Here is an 18767-nt window from a genome sequence, read left to right as displayed (position 1 = left end):
TGTTTTAAACATGTTGCTGCCATCAAATTCAAAATGGGCCTGTATCTTTCCAAAAAACAGTAAATCTTCTCAGTTTCAACTTTTAATATGTTTGATATGTTGTCACTGTACTGCTGCTTTCCATTAAATCTAGGGGGAAAATGATTTGCACATCATTGCATTCTGTTTTTATTTGCATTTTACACAGCATCCCAACTTTTTTGTAAACAGGGTATTGTATTCTTACAATATCATTTAATCATAACCATTAAGCATGTTCTTACTCAAGACCACCTATGCTGCCTTTGGTTCAGTAGTGGAAAAATGGTCTCCTTGAAGCCGTTGTTCGATATGTATTTTTCATTGAAGACTCAGGGGGCGGGTTTTATTAGCAGTTTTGACCCACTTCACTTCTGTCATTAGGAATGCCATTAGAGTGTGTGAAACCATGTGACTGATCTTGTTAAGAGTGGCTCCCTTTAGTTCTGCTGATTGTGTATGAGAACACACAACTACTGGGTGTTGATCATCAGGGCACTACATGTTTGAAGGGCACATTCTGGAACCTCTTGATGTAGAAAATCTGTTGCTGCCTTTGTTCCTCTGATTGTAGAGACATCTGACATTTATTGGGCCATGCAAACCTTTCCAGCGAAAAAGGAACTTTTTATTGGATCTGCTCTTCTTGTTTTGTCTGTTCTCTTTCATTTGGTCTCTAATGAACTAAATACGGCTACTTCAGCTGTGGCAGATGCTTATAGGCTCCTTGGCACTTCATAGTAGAGGGAGAACCTTATTTTCCATCACCCGAAAAAGACCTGTCAGTGCTATCTTTTAAGTCCATGTCTCTTTGCCCCTTAGAAGTGTCTGGTCTGTGAAGATGTGTGTTGCTCTCAGTAATTGTACCTGGCTAATGACTAGTGATCAAAAGGGGTGAGCCTGTGTGCGCTTGCGTAAGACTTGATATTACAGTTTGGTTCTGGTTTAATCCTTTATCACATAGAACTTGCTGGTTTAATAGGTATCTATTAGAACCAGCTGGTTTGATTGTTAACATGTGAGACCTGCTGTTTTGATCGTTATAATTTTGAACCTACTGGTTTGACTGTTCATCAGTTAGGATCTGCTGGTTTGATCCTTTATTGCTCAGGACCTGCTGGTCTGATTATCATTTAAGACCTAATGCTTTGATCCTTTATCATATAGGATCTACTAATTTGCTCCTTTGTTGTTCAGGACCAGCTGGCTTGGTCGTTATCATTTATCATCTCCCTTTAGCTTATCTTATAACTGTGTTTTACTCATTCCACCTGTGTGTCTGCCGGGTGTGTTTCTGGTGGTGAAGTCTAAACACACACACACACACACACACACACACACACACACACACACACACTTTTTTGTTTGTCTATCCTTGTGAGGACCAGAAAAAAAGATTCTGTTCTCTTAACCCTAAACCTAATCATGACCCTAATCCTAACATCAATTACAGTTTTGCCTAAAGTTAAGACAACACCTTGCCCTAATCCTTATCCTAATTTCTGCTCAAAACTAACTCCAATTATGAAACTTACCCATTAATCAAATATTGCTTTCATTGACTAGTGGGGACTGGCAAAGAAACACATTTATCAGGTTTTATTATTTCATTAAAACCAGGATCACGCATACAATCAGAATACATTTAGACACATTTCTACACACCCATGGTTGTGTCGCAAATGGCACATAAATCCATGTAAAGTGTACTACATTTGACCAGGGTCAAAACAGGAATTACGGTTCCATTTAGGACAAAGCCTTTTTCTTTAGGCCTGGTTACTAAACTGATAACATTTTCCCATGAGTGGCCCCTTTCACTCTGTCGATCACTTCCAATGCCCATGGTCTCAACCAAACCAAACAATCTCTTCCCTCACTCTTTTTCCTTTCTCACGCTCCTAGTTGTTCGCTTTTTACCTTTTATCTTTGGTGTCTCTCACTCCCTTATCTTTTTCCAACCTTTTTTTCCTCTTTTCAAAACATTTCTTTTCCAGTTCTAGTACAGGTAGCAACAGGCTTTCATTTTATTTCTTACAACAACATAAACCGCTGATTTAGTGTTACAGCCTAAAATGGCTGCAGATGTGTTAAGCTTGAGTCTTTTTGTGACTTGTGTTGCCAAGCAGTTCAAATACTTTGAACAATTTGCCATTCAAAATTATACTGCCCATTCGTTGGTTGCTTGATTTGAGAAACATTATTTGCACTTGATTTATTATCACTGAAGAAGTGAAAGGATGTTTTTCCTTTTAAAAACACTTCTAGTGCCGGTCACATGAGAGTGCCATTGTGTGCTTGCAAGCAACTGCACAAACATTTACTTGATATGTGTCTCTGTGAAAATAATAATTTAAAATGATAGTATGGAGGGGAGCAAGAGAAACCTGCTTCCAGAAACATTGTTAGGGAAATTAAAATAATGAGGTAATAGTAATCTCCAGAAATACAACAACCCAAACCTAAAGTAAATTGGATAATACCTTTCCGTAAACAGAGTACACAGTGGCAGATTGACTCATACAAAATTAAGAAAAAAAACGTGACTGTGTACAGACAGTGAGCCTTGATATTGAAAGAGGCTGCCACAGGCAGACCAGACCCTCAAGAGAAGACACACTGTGTATCCACAAAATGAGGTGGAAACGGAGCTGCACTTCCTAACCTCCTGCCAAGCTTATGTCCAAATCTCTGGACCTATTTCCTGCAGATCATACAGAACCACAAAGAATTTCACATCAAATCAAACATTGATGAACTCCTTTAAGCCAAAATAGCGCAAAGTGCAATCACAGCAGTTAGTTCTAACCCAATGCCATGAGAAAAACATGACCAGTGGAGCAGAAAAATATGGTTATGTGAACATTATCAGTATTGTATTGTGTATTAGTTTTTTCATAACTATTTGCTCATTGTTATTACACTACATATCTTATAATATAAGTGTGTTGTTTACTTAATATTTCAGATTTTAATGTAATTTTTGTTTTTGCCGGACAGTGTAAGCGGAGCCGACCAAGATCAGCCAATGTCTCTGAGTGACTGATTGACTACCCCTTGCCAAATAGCGTAGTGGTTATAGGCGTGGACCTGCGTTCGATTCTCATTACAGTCAAAGCAAAATAAGCATTAGGATTTGTTCCAGATAGAGAGAAACTTTGCTGGCTTCAACCTTCAGTAGCTCTTTTATAGTAAGCCTAAAATAAAACTGTTCACGGTCCGTGCATGCTTTAAGGGTCAGGATAGAGAGAAACCATCAAAGTTTCAGTGCAGCTCCTGTGTGTTCACGTCATTGTCATTAATCCACTGCATAACAGGTAGAATAATCTTTATTACAGCCACTCATTTCGGTATGCTATTCTACCAGTTCAGAATGTTCTCCGCAGTGAACATGGTCTGCAAGCCTGTGCTAGGGCTATCCCCGACCAGGACGTTTGAGGTAGCCTGTGCTAGGGCTATCCCCGACCAGGACGTTTGAGGTAGCCTGTGCTAGGGCTATCCCCGACCAAGACGTTTGAGGTAGCCTGAGATTTAACTGATCTCTCTGACTAATCGACTTCTTGAAATAAAAAAAAATATTGTAAGTGCTTGAGCCGTCTTTGGAGGACATAATCGAAAAGGTCAACCTTTAAACCCCTGTCGGACATTTTTTCACCTAAGCCTACGACCTAAGCCTAATTGACGAGTCGACTGAATGGGGTCATCCATAACACGCCGGATTGTGGCCGTCAAGCACGGAATAATCCAGTGATATGCTTGCACTCTGCACAGAAACTTGATACAGTTCCGACATCATTGTCTTCATATTTGGCTGCTTGTGCTATTGCTAAGCTAGCTGACATAGCAGAGCCAGCCTGTCAAACTTTGTTTGAAACTAAAATGTAATAGGGATGTTGCTAACCAGTATAGAATATATAACATTAAATATGTTTCATAATATGATTTCCCTACAGCAGTCACTTTCTTGGAAAAGCAAGTTTACAACTTCATGAAACAAGTTAAGCAAGCAATTTTTTTCAGAAAAGGTAGAGCTAACTGGCTTACCTATCTAGGCAGTTAACTTAGTTAACAAAGAATACAAAAAGCTGTATATCATTGAATGTCATTTTATTGCATGGATATTGGAAAATATTACCAGAACAGATTGTACTTCTATCAAAGTGTAGTTGGAGTGTGGTAATGAAGGGAGGGGTAGGATGTGCAGATGTGAAATACGCTTTAACCACAGTCAGGGTGTTGCCTGAGTGCTGCTGGCTCGATGCTCTCCATTCGCCTGAATGATGCATGGAGCAATCACAGGAAGTAGGCAAAACCCACAGGAAGTGACCGTAACATTGATATGACAGCCCAGTGGAAGTAACCAAAGTATTGACATTACATGGAAACCCTTGTGAAAATAAATGTGATGGGTAGGAGACTGCTGTGAACTAAATATGTTGCCGCGTTATTATTTCAAAATATTATGGTCGTTGTGAAATAACTCTTTTTGTGGCATTTTTATGTTGTGCTATCCGCCAGTTGGGAAGAGAGCTTATATGAACATTGTTATTTTGATTAGTGATTCCGTGCGTTCCATCCCTGTGTTTATTAACCGTGCTGATCACTTTTGTGTGATTTCTTCTTCTGTGTGACTGGCTAGTATGACATGGTAGAGGGAAATCAGGAGCTTTAGGGGGTTGAGCGTCACCAACACTGAAGATATTGGAGTTATTTATGTAGAATAATCTTTGGTAAAATTCACCCCTTATTCACAGCCATAACTAGGACCACCTCCCTAAATCATACATGTGGGGAATCGAGGAGTGTATGTGGTCAACTCCACCCTATTCCGAGACAGACTAGAGGTTCACGGCGTCCCGAGGAAAAGGAACGTGTTATCCCGGCTTTCCAGGAGGTCAGGATGGTATGCGATGGAGCGGTGTGTCTGTTGGTTTAGCTGAGAGGCCCAGGATACAGGAGCCCATGATGTACCAGAGGGCCCATCCACAGGACCCTGTATGTGTTAGCTAAGCTCCATCACGGGGGCTATACAGCTCTTTTACTGGAACAACCACCAGCTCCTACAACCACTTCCTATCTCTGTATCTTCCCCACCCCTGTTTTCTTTCTGCCTGTCTTTCTCTCCCTCCCCCCCATCTGTCTTTCTCTGTTCCCCCTCTCACTGTCTCTCTGTTGTCCCCCACCTCACCCTCCTCTCTCTTCCTCCAATTCTCTGTAGAATTTTGTAAGATGGAGCTCTTATCTCACACAAGAAAAGGCCTAGCTGAACCGTTGGGGCTTGAAAAGGAGATCTGATTCAATTAGACGCCCAATCAGGGACAATTCCAGAGTGAATGAACGCCATCCGCATTCATGTGACGCGTTAACTTTGGTAAATGTTGCTTGTTTTTCCTGTTGAATGGTCGTTGCCTTATCCAAACTATGAGTGATAATGTTCTTGTTTACGCTGCGTCATGGCCGTTTGAGATTCTAGTCTGACCCTTGTGAGGCTTAGGTGTTAGACGTGGTTACTCCAAGACGGTGTGTGTAGTTGTGACTCAGACTGGCCAGAGAAGACGACTCATCGGCCTGACTCACAACGAGAGCCGACTCCGCTTAGCACTCCCTCGCTGTCCTTAGAGGACTGATGACCTCATCGAGTGTCTCGACTCCTGTTGCACTTTGAGTTGGAGAGTGTCAGCCAGAAAAGAATCTGTCATAATAGTAAGGTATTATCTACTGTTCTGTTAAAAGTGGTCAAATGACCACCATTTATGCTTGATGGGTCTTTTCCTAAGAACTGAATGAGGGCTTGAGCCTTTACAGTTATTTAGAGTAATTTAGCTGTCACTAGTATCCAGAGAAAATGGCTGTAAGTGATTGGTTATAGAATTTTTGTACTTCTTGTTTCTTTCCAATTTGTTTGTTTTTTTAGGGGGGGGGGGTAATAAGCCCAATGGAAGCTGGGCTTATTACAACACATCAGGTTGTGGTTAATGGGCCACATTGGAAATAAAGCAGGAAACTGGCTCTTGAAATTAGGGCCACGGGATGACAACAGAGCGCCAGGACGCCCATTAAACCTCCCTTCACGAAGACGGTACCCAGCGCAGAGCAATGTCCCCTTTATTGCCCTGTACCATTGGGATTTGATATTTAGATGAGAGGCAAGAGCGCCTCCTGCTGGCCCTCCGACAACACTTCCAGCAGCCAGTCTCCCATTCAGGGCCTGACCCGATGCTGCAGTCGACCTGCGACTTCCCGCATGAAGGGTGTGTGGGTGTGTGGGTGTGTGGGTGTGTGGGTGTGTGGGTGTGTGGGTGTGTGGGTTGGTGGGTGAAGAGATGCCATGAAATACAGAAGCGCAGGAACAGAGAACGGCCACTGGGTGGAGCCTGTATGTTAATGATTTCCACCACTGAGGAGAAGCGAGGGAGGGAGGGAGGGAGCAGGCAAGAGGAGCGAGAGGGGGTGTGTGAGTAAGTGTTTCTCTCCAGATGGACTGTGGTGGATTGTGTGCTCGGAGCAGGCTGGCTGTAGAGAGTGCTCTGTGGTACGGCAGTTCATACGGACAGTCTCCTTCCCGGCTGATGGACGAGCCGGCCGCCCTTGCTGGCCAAGCCGTCATGAGAGGCTCAACAGCCGGGACTAGCTGATTGACAGGCAGGGATTTAATCTTTCGTCTCTGACGAGAGTGGGGGGTCACCGGAGGATAGTAGAGGGGGAGGAGAGGAGGACGAGCGGAGCGTTCCGGAAAAGACACGCTAGGCATACCTCTCCGGATTGTTTACACAGGTTAGTTCCGTTTCATTGGTTGGATTTTGATGGTTGATTGATTATTTATGATTGGGCGCTGGAGCCAGCATTTTATTTTTACCGGTCCGTGTGGAGTCAACACCGTTCTTTTAAATGGACATCGGAACCCTGTACAGTTCTAAAATGGATGTTTCTGTGCACGCCAGCTTGTTTTTATTATGTTTGCATGTGCATGTGTACTCAGGCGTGTGTAAACACAGGCGCACTCACACACACACACACACACACAATCCATTTTCATTTCAGAGTCAATAACAACAGCCAAGAGATAATGCCTCTCTTTCTGATCAATACAACCTCTGGCCGTGTGCACTGTAAATATTGTCAGGTGGAAGATGGATCTAGTATTCAATAGCATACAACACTGTACAATATAATACCACATCATGTAATGCAATACAGCAACATACAATATAATTCAACACCGTACAGTATAATGCAATACAAGCTTACCCGACAGGCATGGCTTTCTCCCCGGGTGTACACTGGTCCTGGGTCAGTTTGGCATTTTCCCCTCTAAACGGGTTAGAAGTGGGGGAAGGTGGCGGTAGGCCTATACCTTGAGGGAACTTCACCCTGCAATCGATTTTAGAGTTTCCTACAGAACCTTCAGGCCTTTCTGCACTTTGCCGTAGGTCTGAATCTATGCGTGTCAACCGCTAGCACATCAGGGTTGGGTTCAAGCAAGGCACAGCGCAGCAAAACATCTTCCGGCGGAAAAAACCCTACATTTCTTATTGGGACGGGTCCAGCAACTCCTGGACCCGCTCCATGTTAGACCACTTTCATTCGTCTGGCGGGACGTAAGGTTGTGTGTTAGCGGCTAGGTCACATGGCCGCTGGAGTGGGAGCTGAATGAGGAGGCTGCATCGTATTCTGTGTCTAGGGAATCCAAGGGGAGAGTTTCAGTTAGCAGGGCTTTTATGGCTGGGTTGTAAAACCAGGGTTCAGAGTTCAGGTTCCCCCACGTTATACCGCGGTGCGTGAAGACCATGGGGCCTAAAAGGATGTTCTTTGGACAGCGGGGTGTTGTGTTGTGAGGGGCCTCTTGTTTGGGTTAGAAATGTTAGCACAGACCCAGGTAGCTGTTATTGCTGTACAGCCGACTCTTTGCTAATACACTAATGGCAAGAAATGGGCTGGGTAGCTCAACCACAACTGTGACTGATGTAGCTGATTGGCAAGCGCATATTGTCTCAGATGTTTTAGGGTTTCAGTTTGAATAATGTTGTGAAATCCGTTGAGTTGCTAGTTTCTTTACCCCAATGTTCCACTATGTATACATTTTTGTTGCTAATCGATGTAGGTTGGGTCAGTTCCATTTCCCTTATAATCAATGCAACAATTTCACTAATGTTCTAACTTTCTTGGTTCAATTTTTTTATGCTGACCCAAAATGAAATGGGTTTGACCCAAACCCTGTTGAACAGCAAAAAGTTCCACAGGGCACAGCGCTAAAAGGGTCCTAGACCAGGCTGTAGAAATTTTCCTGGGACTGAGAAAAAGCAAGAGCTACTCGAGCCAAAGATAAGGAACACAGCAGAACTTTCATCTTGCTTGAGGAATGTCCCCGTCCCGAGTGTTCTTCAACAGACAAAGGGGAGCTGTGATCGTCCCACTCTCACTTCCCACCACTCCTGTGTTCTCCTGCCATTCACCCATTCACCGTCCCACGCCTCCCCAGCCAAACACAGAGCCTGTCTCCTTCAGCCTCCCCCGTTTGTCCTCTCTGTTCGTCTTCTTTCCTCCCTGCCAACTCCTTACCAGGTCAGGTTGAGACCGCTGGCGACAAAAGATTATGGACAAAGGCGTGGTAAGGTTAGCATCTACATCGAGAAACGTTTGAGTCGATCCGATCCCTGTTTTATACAAGGTGAAAGGGCTTTGTTTCTGGAATATACCATTGTCTGTAATGAGAACAACCGTTATGATGGTTTGAACATGGTGTTGTTTTGTACATTAAGCGTAATATTATTTTGCAATAAATATTGATTTTTTTAATGGACACTGAGCATCTGTGCAACCTTCTCTTTCCTTGTGCCTCTGTTATTGGTAAGAGTCAAGGGTTTTCAAGATTGTGCACAGTTTTAACATTTTAGGTGTCTGTAAATGCTTTTAAATCAGGCAGGCCAACATAAGGCGAGAATGGGATAGGGACAATTTCACAGGAACAGAGTGATGTTGACACTCCGATTACAGAATGTACTGGTTCCATGGTCTGTACTGTACCTGCCAAACTATAATTGCATTTTCTTTGGGTGTCATTCTACACGCTATTATTGTAATGACCTCTGTCTCAGAACAAGACCATAGTATTTAGGCCCCTCATGCCTTATTGCTTAATCAACTACAGTATTTTTCAACCTTTACCCCGCTTGGCTTTTCTTTACTGTACTGAACTCCACTGTACTTAAAGCACTAACAATACGAAAACATGCTTTCAATTAGGAGTCGGCCCCAATTGTTGAAAGGATGTGGCCGTTTTTAGCAGTTAACCTTTGACCTCAAAGTGATCCTGTGTGGTCCGTGACCGACGGTGTCATCATTGGTTCTGCCGATGCTCAATCACGGCGTTGAATTAGCTGGGTGTGTTCGCGTGTGCGTCGCACGTCTTTCTGTGGCTGCGGAGTTAACGAGTAGTGACACGGGTCACAGAGACAGGCCAGAGGGTCAAAGGTGAAGAAGAGAGCCCTCTCTTTGTTTATTGTTGCTGATGTGTCTGGCGACTGGGTTCTGTTTTGTAAGTGCGTTGTTACCGGGAGTGGGGGACGGAATGTGCGGGGGTGGGGGGGGGGGAGGCGCGGGTTTCTGCGCCAGTGATTGGGGGGGGGGGGGGGGGCTCTTCCCCGGGGAACGGGCCGGAGGGAACGGACTCTGCTGCTGTACCGGTGAGACTCGGGAGAGTAAAGAGCAACAGCCGGTGTCTTTAACACAGCGCCTTGGCTGTTCAGGCAGGCAGGAGGACAGCCCTTCTAAAGGAGACCCCCCTGTCTAACAAGCTAATGCGCCACATGCCGTCTGTGTGAGCCCGTCTCATGCACGAAGCATGCCGTTCCCACTTACGCGGTTGATTGGCTGTCCTGTGTATCCTATAGGGACGTGCGTTGGCTGGTCAGGGGTCCTGATCCATACATTAACTGTGCTTTTAACAGTTGAATGGACGGCGTGTCCTCTCTGCCATGAAGCCAGGCCGTGGGGGTGCGGGCTGGCTGTGGTTACATGGCATTTTGGAGATGGCTCGGGACGTATAAGAGGAATGGAGCGAGTGAGTGAACGGAGAGAGGAAAGGAGGACTTGAGAACTGTAATCAGCTCTAATGGAGACTCTGAAAGGCCTGTTTGGCTGGGCAGATTCAGAGGCCTAGATAGGGTCCTGAGCGTCACCCTACCCCCCTGATCTCTCTGGGAACAGGCCCTGCAGTGCACCGGGCTAGGGCTCCGTTTGGGACGCGTTCGCAGAGTAGACGAGGAAACGCAAGGCTGCAGAACGAAAGGAGTGGCCGGTGGGGCTTCATCAAAACTGACACACACACTCACACACAGTCCTGTCTGTCTGGTGAGAGTAACAGGGTTCTTCAGATGCACTGCTAACCTGCCTATCCTTCCTCACTGTTCCTGGCTGAGCTGGGTGTGTCTTACTGCAGTGCCCTCCTGGACGGGTACGGGCATATCACTGCCGGATGGAGGAACCGCAGATTTTGGGTGGTGCTGTGTTTGCATGTCTGTGCGCGGATCCTGAGGCCTGCTGTTTTACCCACAGTGTTTCTGTCAGTATGACCCCATGGTGCTCTGCTGTTTTACCCACAGTGTTTCTGTCAGTATGACCCCATGGTGCTCTGCTGTTTTACCCACAGTGTTTCTGTCAGTATGACCCCATGGTGCTCTGCTGTTTTACCCACAGTGTTTCTGTCAGTATGACCCCATGGTGCTCTGCTGTTTTACCCACAGTGTTTCTGTCAGTATGACCCCATGGTGCTCTGCTGTTTTACCCACAGTGTTTCTGTCAGTATGACCCCATGGTGCTCTGCTGTTTTACCCACAGTGTTTCTGTCAGTATGACCCCATGGTGCTCTGCTGTTTTACCCACAGTGTTTCTGTCAGTATGACCCCATGGTGCTCTGCTGTTTTACCCACAGTGTTTCTGTCAGTATGACCCCATGGTGCTCTGCTGTTTTACCCACAGTGTTTCTGTCAGTATGACCCCATGGTGCTCTGCTGTTTTACCCACAGTGTTTCTGTCAGTATGACCCCATGGTGCTCTGCTGTTTTACCCACAGTGTTTCTGTCAGTATGACCCCATGGTGCTCTGCTGTTTTACCCACAGTGTTTCTGTCAGTATGACCCCATGGTGCTCTGCTGTTTTACCCACAGTGTTTCTGTCAGTATGACCCCATGGTGCTCTGCTGTTTTACCCACAGTGTTTCTGTCAGTATGACCCCATGGTGCTCTGCTGTTTTACCCACAGTGTTTCTGTCAGTATGACCCCATGATGCTCTGCTGTTTTACCCACAGTGTTTCTGTCAGTATGACCCCATGATGCTCTGCTGTTTTACCCACAGTGTTTCTGTCAGTATGACCCCATGGTGAAGAGCTCTGCCTCAGCTGTGACGCTGTATGAAGGGTTGGGATGGCCGGGGTCACGGTTTTGGGCTCAGGCCCTTCGAGAGGTGCTCTCTCTCTGAATTGGGTCAAATCATAAGAAGGGAGGGAGGAGCGGGTGGGGGGGGGGGGTGATTCGTCTGAGCTATATAATTTCCTTCCCACACCGCCTGCTCCTCACCTCAGCCACCTCAGGCCCCAGGAGGCAACACCACCCAGCCGGACCACGACGCTCACAGAAACGGGACGACCGGGACGGGCATGTGCTTTCTGTAGATAGTTTTTCAATGGATGCTGTCGCTTGGCCCCATCTCAACACAAGCTGAGATGAGCTGGGCGGTCGCCAAGCAGTCGGTCTCTCAGTTCCCCCATACACATTTCAAGAACGTCGAAGGACAGATCGAAAAAGGAGAAGTGGTGTTTTGATTCCAGCCTGTGTGCTTATTGCGGTATTTATGCAGCCTGGGTGATGCGGACCACAACACACAACGAACAAGAGACGTACACCGCCAGCGTGAGCCAGACTTCTGCTGTCGCTCTGCAAGCCCCGGAAAGTTGTGAAATACCGAGGTTTTTTAAGAAAGTCCCTCATCTGTCTGGGATCTCCACCGCAGACACATTTACAAAAAGAGCCAGCACACAAAATCTATTGGGTAATGATACAATGATCCACTTACAATGTCTCACAGACGTGAGTACACCCCTCACATTTCAGTAAATATGAATTATATCTTTTCATGTGACAACATGGAAGAAATGACACGTTGCTACGATGTAAAGTAGTGAGTGTACAGCTTGTACACACTTTTGTTGCCAGCAGTTCAGACATTAATGGCTGTGTTTTGAGTTGTTTTGTGGGGGACAGCAAATGTACACTGTTATACAAGCTGTACACTCACTGCTTTACATTGTTGCGAAGTGTCATTTCCTCAGTGTTGTCACATGAAAAGATATAATCGAATATTTGCAAAAATGTGAGGGGTGTACTCACCTTTGTGAGATACTGTAGGTTGAGTCGCAAATTGGGGTTGCGTTAGGTCAAAAATATAAACTAGAGCTAAATGGTTGTGGCTAGGTGTCACAGTTTAAACCCTGTTGAGAAAGTACCAGGTGATTTTGTGTTTCTTCAGAAGAACTTTCACAGGCTGTCTACAGTATGTTACAGGATGTTTCTGTCCTAATCCTGTAGAACCACCCTCTGTGTAGGTTTTTACTACAACCCACACTAACCATGATTCCCCTTATCAGCTAGGTAATTACAGGAATCAGTTGTGCTAGATTAGGTTTTGGGTGAGAAACCTACAGGATGGTACTTGAAAGGGTTGAATCCAGCTGTACTGCGCTGGCCCGGTTATGCCTATGACATCACTGCTGATACCATTATGATAATGACAATGTTAAAACCAAGCTAGCAGAGTGCAGTTTGGGTTGGCCGTACGAAGGAGACGTAAGCCAGGACATTTTGCGTTGTCTCGGCGCTAAATATTCAACATGGCACTCGGTCTGATTTTCAAGTGAATCCCCTAGTAAGATCTTTGCCTCTCTATTTGATCCACAGTCTGTTCATCAGAAGACCTTCCTGTGAGGCCCCTGGTGGCAGGGTCTAGTCATTTGGTCTGGAAATATATGCAACAGAGCGGGTTTTTATTGGCAGTTCTACGCGGCTGATTGTGTTACTGTTTGATTATGAAGAGTTTCGGATGAAACGGAATGGACTGCGTGAGTGCTGACACTGTGTCAAACAGAGACACAGAAGAGTGTGTGTGTGTGACCTGTTTTCAGGCAGTATGAGGCCCTAGAGGACAGGACGTGGGTGGTGTGTGTTTCTCTCTCGTCCCACACACTCACACGTTGTGCCTGTTAGGCCTTTCCATCTGCGAGCCTGAGGCATGTTCACTGTTTTAACAAATGCTAGGTGACCTGTTGCTCCAGATGTTTCATTTCCAGTAAAAGGTTTGTCTCTGACTAAAGGACCCGTGATACCGTTATGATACAGAGATCCAGGGAGATGGAGGCGACCACGGAGCCTGTGAGATGCCACGTATGTGTGATCTCATGTATTCTAAAACGACACCTCTCTCTGCAGCCGATCTCTCACACGGCAACCGTAGGAGATCCTGAAAATAGATCTAGTATAAGGGATGTAGCTAATAACAACAAAACACTAGCAAATGACTCATAGTGCTGTAGAAAAGTATTTCCCCCTGACATGCATGCTTTTGCTTGTTTTTCACATTGACCTTGGGCAGATCCTGTAGTAGGTTACAGTAATATATAGAGAGCAGAATGTCTTGGGCATCGTGGGCCCTTTTATGTCTAGCAAATACCCAACCTTCCCCATTAAGAACCTCATACCCCCGGCGTGGTGGTGACAGTGTCATGGCTCGGACAACTTGTTGTCTTTGAAGGCTTCATCAGTTCTGCTTTGTGTCAGAGGAAATTCTACAGGGGAATGTCAGGCCGTCCGTCCGTTAGCTGAGGTTGAAGCGCAGCTGGGCCGTGCAGCAAGACGCTGATCTCAAACACCCGAGCGTGTCTGCGTCGTGGTGGTTGAACAACAAGGGAAAATGCAAAGAGTATGACTCATGGGCGACCACTTCTTTTCGTGGCACTGTACTTACTATGGCTGACATGTAATGGGGAATGTCTGACTAGTAACCATATTTCTGTTTTAGGCTTTTGCCAGGGAGTACCAGTACATTTGTCTTCCCAGTTCTTTCCAGGCAGGCAGACGTTCCATCACGCGCGGGCACACACACACACACACACGCGCGCACACACACGCACGCAACGCACTCTCCATCCTGTGGCTGAGCCGACATGTCCAGCAACAGAGTCCTGATGAAAAACTGCCAACCGGCAATCACAGGCAGTACTCCTCGGCTTCCCAACACAGCAATTAGTTCAAAGTGGACGGGCTTCCCAACACAGCATTAGTCCAAGTGGACGGGCTTTCCCTCTTTCTTAGGGTGCGTCCTGTTTCCTAGACTGTGCGCTACTTTTGACCGGGTCTCCGAGCGAAAAGGGGTCTGCCATGAAGGCTGTTGTTGAAGCAGGCGTATATTCTGGGAAGAGATGTGAGCGTGACACCCACTTTGGTGCCTGCTGCGTGGCACCGATGGCTCAGCCGGGTCGGACTACTCCCTCATGTGGTTCCTCGTCTAATTCAAAGCAGAACGCCCAGGCTTCACCGCCGACTAGGGCTCTGCGTGTTTCCGATACGTCCCTGAACAGCCTGCCAAGTGGAGAATATTTGAATAGTTTCATGGGAGGAAAGTAGTTCAGGGATGTCTTGTCCTTCTCTGTGTCCTTGGTTTCTGTCTTTCTCTCTGTTCCCCATCCCCTCCACCTCTGTCTGTCTGTCAGTGTCTTTGGTTCCTCTGCCATTCTCTCGGTCTCTGTTTCCCATATTTTCTTGCTTTCCCCACCCCCTATCACTCTCTCTCTTCTTCTGATTCTCGGTTTCTGTCTGTCTGTCTGGTTCGTGTGGTGGTGTTCTCACTGTCACAGGGGAATGTTAAGGTTGGCTGTGTCTTCCCCCGTGTTTCTGGGCTATCGCTGTGACTTGGCCGTTCATTTGAAGGATGAGCAATTGTTCCTGTGTTAGCGGGTTTGACTATTAAGCACACCGCCCCTGCTCTGGGTAAACTCAGCACGACACAAACCCGTGCGATCGATGCGAGACGAGGCTGTTAACTGCGAGACGCCAACGGTAGGTCTGTATGGTGTATGGTATTTAAGGCCTTTTTGGAACTTTGTCCTTCCTCAAGAAGATAATTCCAAGCGCCTGCGTAAATGAATGAAAAACCTTTCTTCTACATATTTTGCCGTCTGTGTGGCAGACATTGTCTCTGTCTTTACTTTATTAGCCTTGTCAGCATTCCGTGGTAGGTGAGGAGGGATAGATTGAGAGAGCAAGTTGGGGGTTGTCATGGATACTGTGAGAATTTGGAAAGCGCCAATGTGCGGCCGGTTGGGAGGTGGATGAGGATGGGGGGGACGTTAGCCACAAACAGTACACACCTGGACCACTTCTGTCTTATTCTGTCTTATTCTGTTTTGACTCAAGGTATGTCATTTGGAATTCCCCATCATCATTTCAATTGACCATTTCAACTAAGCACTCTAATTTCATTTATTATCTTGGGCTGGAACCTCCAATGAATTGTGCATTTCACACTCAATTAAGTTGTGCATTTTAGTCCATTTCTGGAGCAACTTACAGTTAGTGCATTTATCTTAAGATCACATAAACATAGCAGAATTTTTTGTACCAAGTTTAACAGAAGCTAATAGCGTAGTTTTACATAACTTTAAGACAAAACAACACTGCTTAAATGATAATTCTTCAAGGTCTACCAGTTTACCTAGCAGCATAATTCAATAACCGGGTTGATCTCAATCTGTTGTGATTCATGGGGATATACATTGCAGTTCTTTAGAGCTGTTTTTGTTTCTAAGTAGCAACACTGTGTTTGTCGTGAACTACGGACCGCGGGTGAATTTCAGAGCAGCTGCTGTTAACCAACATTAGTGTAATCTACCTGTGTTTTTTGCATAGTGCTGTGCCCGGTTACGTGGAATAAGCGTGACAAACTCACCAACAAACTCACACAGAGACACATTTTATCCAACCCTCAGTCCTTGAGCCAGGGTGGCTAATAATAGCCAAACAGGCAGCGGCAGCGCTTTGATATATGCAATGCTTGTGCTGTCCTGGCACTGCTAGCTTGGACTTGTGTTTCGCTTACTGAGCTGGTACACACACACACACACACACACACCCACCCACACACAGACAGAGACCAATGCTGTGTCACTGATTGAAGAAGACACTCGAGCCAAGGTGGAAAGGAGCAGGTTTGCCCTGACAAGGCTTGTTGCAGAGTTTTCTTCACCCCGGCTGATGGCCCTGGTCCCAGGCCTGTCTTGAAATATCTGTGTTCTGTTGGCTCTTCTGGATGGTGTGTTTGGCTGTGGTGTGCTGTGGGCCTGTCTGATTTCTGGGGGTCTGGGAACACTGTGGGGTAGTAGATTTGTGGCAGGCGAAGACCTGTGCTGCCAGGAAATCTCAATACTTTCTCCATGAATGTATTGACTGGCTTGCAATGTAGGTTAAGCCTGGATGGGAACACTCCTCTTCAACTGAGTGTTCAGTGTGCTCTCCAAACAGACTTCTCATACTAACACACTTTGGTTCTTTGCTACTATCTGGCACTGTTGCCGTCTCTCCTCGTTGTCCCTTGGCTTACAGCCTTTTATTCAGAGCCTTCAAATGACTATTTGACATAACAATATTTATTCACCATAAAGGAACCAGTAGGCTACAAGAAAAGTTATTTGGAGAACCCAAACTTAACCTCTACTCTCTCCCACTGTCTCTTTCTCTCCATCTCTGCAGTGCCAGATGACCTCACTCCTCAGGAGCAGCAGGAGCTGGAGAATATCCGCCGACGCAAGCAGGAGCTCCTGGAAGACATTCAGGTACTTTGGATCTAGTGAGAATTACCTCAGTGTTTTTCAGGTACTGTAGATTTAGCGGAAGTTACCTCAGTATCATTCACGTACTGTAGATTTAGCGGAAGTTACCTCAGTATTATTCACGTACTGTAGATTTAGCGGGAGTTACCTCAGTATCATTTAGTTACTGCAGATTTAGCGGGAGTTACCTCAGTATCATTCATGTACTGTAGATTTAGTGGGAGTTACCTCAGTATCATTCAGGTACTGTAGATTTTGTGGGAGTCATCTCTATCATTCAGGTACTGTAGAATTAGCAGGAGTTATCTTGGTATCAAAGCATCTTCCAGCAGCCCCAGACATTCCTTGAGGTACACTCTTTGTTGCATTTACTGTACAAACCAGCTCTCAGGATTTTCCACTTCTGAACCTGTTAATTACATACCTTGTTGATTAGTTAGAGAGACATGTTTGTTCTCATGTCTGGTAATTCCACAATGTTGTACCTGACCGCAGCCGTGAACCAGAAGGATGAGGGGGGGATGAGTGGAGTTCTCATGGGCGGTGGGGCCACTCATCCCCTTTCCTGTTGACCCACATGAACCCAGACGTTGTCTGCCCTCCCCAGGCTCTGTCTGCCTCCCCTCTGCCTTTTGATTAAACAGTGACTTCCTCTGCCAGTCAGCTCTACCCATGCCTTAGTCCTCCAGGCTTCTCTCTTTGCAGAGTTACTGAATATATCCTCCAAATAGTACAGCCCCTGAAGAATGTGGGGCATTTCCTTCCACAAAGTCCACAATCACCTTTAGTAAACTGGCCGTACGTAAATAGAGTACTATTTTAGAAGATGGGTAAGTCAGAACATGATCAAATTGTATTGGTTTTCTTTAAAAATACAAGGAGTGATTGATTGAGGAAGATGGTTTTTGTAGGACAAATACTATTTATAGCTAGGTTTTTTTTTAAGACCGTTGCGGGTTGGAAAATGACTAGATTATTCTATTTCCCATCAATCCTCCAACACACAGAATGGGGTTAGCTAAATTCCTGTGGGATAAGCAAGTGTCCTTCATCAGCCCTTCATCTACCGTAACATTCAGTGGTGCCAAATCCAAATCACTGAGGTTAATTAATACACGTCTCTACTGCACAGTAGTACAAGTCACTGTTGCCTCTTCATGACACCTCATTTGTGCCTCACCTTTAAAATACAGGTTGGACTCATTAGCTACGTTTCCAGGCGATTCACGAGAGGGTTCTAAAATCTGTTTCCGAAAAACAAGATTGTTTCCAAACTGACTTCCCTTGGACATCTCGATCTGTGTGATCATTGACTGATGTTTTTATTAACTGTATCTCCGCCTCTATTTCTTGCATAATGCAGATGCAGAACTTCCCATGGTGTGAAGCATCGTAGAGTCAAATGTGGATGGAAATGTGGTTGAACATATTAGCACTTGAGATTGGGACCCGTAATCACAGAGCGTCTTAGTGTAGGAGGGCTGATCTAGAACCAGGGCCGACATTCCATGTTATTCTTTACAATCTGAAGTGCAAAACATATCTTTGATCTGCACTCATAAATCCTTTATCTTTACTCCTGCTGTTTTAAGAAAAGTGTTCAAGTTTAGGCCTTGGTCAACACAGTAGTTGGATATGGACTTTATTTATTTGGAAACTGTAGTGGCCTCCATAAGCATTGGGGCAGTAAAGTCAAAATTGCTATTTTTGCTGTACACTCAAGGCGTATGGAAATACAGTTAAAAGATGAATATGAGGCAGAAGTACAGAATAGGAACTTTTATGTCTGTCCGGTTTAACCCACAAAGAATAACAGCAACTGTCAGAGTTGCATCCCCTTGTTTCATGCGAGTGTAAGTACTGGGATAATTCAAC

At 45.5% G+C, this 18767-nt stretch overlaps 1 protein-coding gene across 4 annotated transcripts in view; it reads left to right on the top strand.

The window, feature by feature from the left end:
- The window catches only part of cyth1a (cytohesin 1a), an 87857-nt gene that overhangs the window by 49054 nt on the left and 20036 nt on the right, over positions 1-18767 (top strand). For 3 of the 4 annotated variants that reach the window (XM_010874315.5, XM_010874316.5, XM_010874317.5), the window contains exon 2: positions 16813-16895. In XM_010874315.5, coding sequence (XP_010872617.1) covers positions 16813-16895 — 83 coding nt within the window. Of the gene's footprint in view, positions 1-6499; positions 6793-16812; positions 16896-18767 lie in introns of those variants that run through there. The other variant, XM_010874318.5, reaches the window with a different exon arrangement.

This window comes from Esox lucius, chromosome 11 (assembly GCF_011004845.1).
Source record: "Esox lucius isolate fEsoLuc1 chromosome 11, fEsoLuc1.pri, whole genome shotgun sequence".
NCBI classification, from domain to species: domain Eukaryota; kingdom Metazoa; phylum Chordata; class Actinopteri; order Esociformes; family Esocidae; genus Esox; species Esox lucius.
This window is presented reverse-complemented; position numbering and strand designations above follow the sequence as displayed.